The sequence below is a fragment of the Pinus tabuliformis genome, chromosome 7, assembly GCF_031772625.1.
Source record: "Pinus tabuliformis cultivar Carrire ecotype Pingquan chromosome 7, CPIR1, whole genome shotgun sequence".
In the NCBI taxonomy this organism is placed as follows: Eukaryota; Viridiplantae; Streptophyta; class Pinopsida; order Pinales; family Pinaceae; genus Pinus; species Pinus tabuliformis.
In genome coordinates this window covers 1173356168-1173359634 of record NC_142293.1, presented here as the reverse complement: position 1 = coordinate 1173359634, position 3467 = coordinate 1173356168, and the positions used below count along the sequence as shown (strand labels likewise).

Below are 3467 nucleotides of genomic sequence, written 5' to 3'. Positions count from 1 at the left end.
GATGGAAAATAATTGGAAACATAAACTATGTTGTTGGATTCGAACATTTAATTCCAATAGTATTTTCAGAAGTTCTTATGTCATCATCGTTTCGTGCCATGTAGCGACGATATTGGTATAGGTTGGAGAAGTTATATAAGGCTAAGGTCTCCATATACACAAGCACGTCGATTGCTTCAACTTCTGCGTGTGTATCATTCATTCAACCGTAGCACAGCAGATCAAGTAGATAGCATTCCAACATGGCCATATCGATGGACGGCCCAGCAATGCAGCAGCAACAAGACGCTACTAAAGGATTGCCTGCAAAAGTAGTGCACCTTTCATCGCTGGCAACGTCTAAAGCCCATGGGGAAGACTCTCCATATTTTGGCGGGTGGAAGGAGTACGACGCTAATCCCTACCATCCGATAAACAACCCTTCGGGAATCATCCAAATGGGTTTGGCAGAGAATCAGGTACACAACATAACATATTTATTCATATTCTATCATTTTTCACACACATTTGTGCTGGAAAATAATTAATTGTGCTTCGAATGGGATGATATTACTTGAAGCTGTCATTCGACTTGCTGGAAAGCTGGCTACTTGCGCATCCAACGGCATCGATTTGTGCCGAGGAGGGCTTGTCAAGGTTTAAGGAAATCGCTCTTTATCAAGATTACCATGGCCTCCCTGATTGCAGAAAGGTTGAAAACTCTAACTTCCAAACTTGACGTGTTCTCTAACAACTTGAATATTCTATACCAAAAGATGTACTTTTACTTTATTTAAGTGTCTTTGGATGTGATTAAATATTACTGAAAATGTTGAATGGTTGACGCAGGCAATTGCCATGTTTATGGAAGAAGTTCGAGGAAGAAAAGCGAAGTTTGAAAGAGATAGAATCGTTCTCACTGCAGGAGCAACTGCAGCCCACGAGGTGCTGACATTCTGTCTGGCTGATCCTGGAGAAGCTTTTCTAATACCAACGCCATACTACCCCGGGTAAATTCATTTCTATTACTGTAGATGAATAATGGTTTTAGAAATGCCAAGCTGCGTGCACTAATCGACGTTACCCTCCTCAGATCTCTTATAGGATGAATAGCCATCCTTTAAATACTTTGAAATCCTGGGGACAGATCCTTATCTAGAAGGATGATTTGTAAAATATTTGACTCTGGTCTTTCCAATTCTGAAGCATTAATTAGTAGACTGTCTAAAAAGGTGGTAAGTCGGCTGTTAAGGAAGGAAACTAACTTTCTGACTACTCTAAGCTCTAGAGAATTGAGGATTTCATAAATATTCCAGAATGGACGGGCCCGCCAAGAGTGAGGTGAATTGAAGTCAAATTTTTATTGCAGTATTGATGGGACCGCCGAGAGTAAGGTCAATTGTAATAATTTTTTCCGCGTACTCCTAAGCACTGAACTTAACTAAATTACAGATAACATAACTAAACTAAATTGCGAATTTCAAAAATATTTTAAAATATAACTTGAGCTAATTCTAAATTCCAAAAGATTTTCTAAATACTAATGACTACCAATAACTGTTCCCACGAAATAAGGTTGCTGCCTTAGAAAAAATCACTGGAGTATTCACTCTCAATCTGTGTGTGCTAGAATTTGATGATATGGTATAGGGTTGTTAATTAGATATTTCAATCCATAATTACAAAATTCGGTCTTACTAACGATATAAAAGTATGCAATTTTTTCATGTATATATTCTCATAATCTGTAATTCGCCATTTTGATATAAAACTATGTTTTCATCTATATAATTTTATTTGTAAAAGTTATTATTGAAAACAATTTTAAAGAAGTTTCTGGGATTTTTAATATTATACTACTTCATTTTAATTTTTTTAAATATTGAAAAATATAATATATTCCAGTATCCTAAACATATATACCCTCCAAATTTTTTCCATTCGTTAATTCATACTGTTATTGAAATTCAAATTCAAATTTCGTAACTATGTTTTAATCTAAATATCTAATCACATAATTAACTTCTTCTCAAATGAAACTGCAACTAAATGAGTATGACTCCTTTGTGACTGCAGTTTTGATAGAGATCTGAGATGGCGCACAGGTGTGGAGCTCATACCCGTACACTGCAGCAGCTATGACGATTTTCAGATAACTATACCTGCACTTGAAGCAGCCTATCAGAAAGCCAGGTCTCGAAATATACAAGTGAAGGGTCTTTTCATAACAAATCCTTCAAATCCATTAGGAACAACAATGGATGCTATCACTTTAAGAAAGCTTCTTGGTTTTGTGTCTGAGAAGAATATTAATCTTGTCTGCGACGAGATCTATTCGGGATCAATCTTTTCATCTCCAAAGAAGTTCACAAGCATTGCAGAGATTTTGGCCACCAATGAAAATTATCAGAGCAAGCGTGTTCATATTCTTTACAGTCTGTCGAAAGACCTAGGTCTACCGGGCTTCCGAGTCGGAGTCATTTATTCTTACAATGATACAGTGGTTACCGCTGGTCGTAGAATGTCCAGTTTTTCGTTGGTTTCTTCACAGACACAACACCTGGTTGCTTCAATTTTATCTGACATGGAATTTGTAAGAAAATATTTAGCAGAGAATAGTAAGAGGTTACGGAAAAGACACGAAATGTTCGTCTCTGGACTACGTGTAGCTGGCATCAATTGCCTGAACAGCAACGCGGGTTTGTTCTGCTGGGTGGATCTCAGACATCTATTGCAATCCCGTAACCAAGAAGGGGAGATTAGACTGTGGAAGATACTCTTAAAAGTGATTGGCTTGAATGTTTCTCCAGGTTCTTCTTGCCACTGCAGTGAGCCTGGGTGGTTTAGGTTTTGCTTTGCCAATATGACCGATCATACTGTGAATGAGTCACTGAATCGGATTCAGCGCTTTATGGAGAGCAGGAAATCGATTCAGCTCTATGATGATGGGAGGGCACATGGAAAGAATACAGATGAAGCTAACGAGAATTTCAATTTCACTGAAAAACATTCCGTCGTTGACGATAATGGTGGTTCGTTGAGTTCCTAGCGTCTGTGCGCCGCCATGACCTGGGCTACAGAAACCAGGTTGGGCGTCACCAGAGCCATGTGGCAATAACTGATGGTGGAATTGCATGGTTAGATTCAAAAACGTGTTAATTCAATGGAGTTGCGAGGGTAGTTGTTGATCTTCATTGCTTATGTGTATTATATTGTTCAGGCACAGAACATTGAATAGACTAATGAAATGGATGTGTCGTGGAGTATATGGTGCCATGACTTATACGCATTCACAGAGTATTCAATAGAATAATAAAACACTTATTTGGCATTAATAGTAAAGAGTAATATATGGTAAATGTTCATGAAATGTCCCCAAGCTTTGATTGGCTTTGTAAAATGAAAAAAGCAGGTACGTTTTCTGTGCATCCAATTTATATTCATATAGTTGCATATTGAATTTTGCCGTGTTCCTGCATTTCTATCGA

The 3467-nt window shown here is 37.8% G+C and overlaps 1 protein-coding gene across 1 annotated transcript; it reads left to right on the top strand.

Moving 5' to 3' along the window:
- Positions 1 to 242: 242 nt before the first annotated feature.
- On the top strand, positions 243 to 3028 carry LOC149251634 (1-aminocyclopropane-1-carboxylate synthase 7-like). Its single transcript, XM_089453947.1, has 4 exons — positions 243 to 458; positions 560 to 691; positions 829 to 989; positions 2056 to 3028. Exons 1-4 carry the CDS (start codon positions 243 to 245, stop codon positions 3026 to 3028), a joined length of 1482 nt encoding a protein of 493 aa, XP_089310073.1.
- Positions 3029 to 3467: the final 439 nt, after the last annotated feature.

Excerpts from the sequence above, each read along its gene's own strand:
- LOC149251634 (XM_089453947.1), top strand. The coding sequence starts at position 243 with ATGGCCATATCGATGGACGGCCCAGCAATGCAGCAGCAACAAGACGCT. Across the intron at positions 459-559 it reads TGGGTTTGGCAGAGAATCAG|CTGTCATTCGACTTGCTGGA; the intron begins GTACACAACATA and ends TATTACTTGAAG. Across the intron at positions 990-2,055 it reads CCAACGCCATACTACCCCGG|TTTTGATAGAGATCTGAGAT; the intron begins GTAAATTCATTT and ends TTGTGACTGCAG.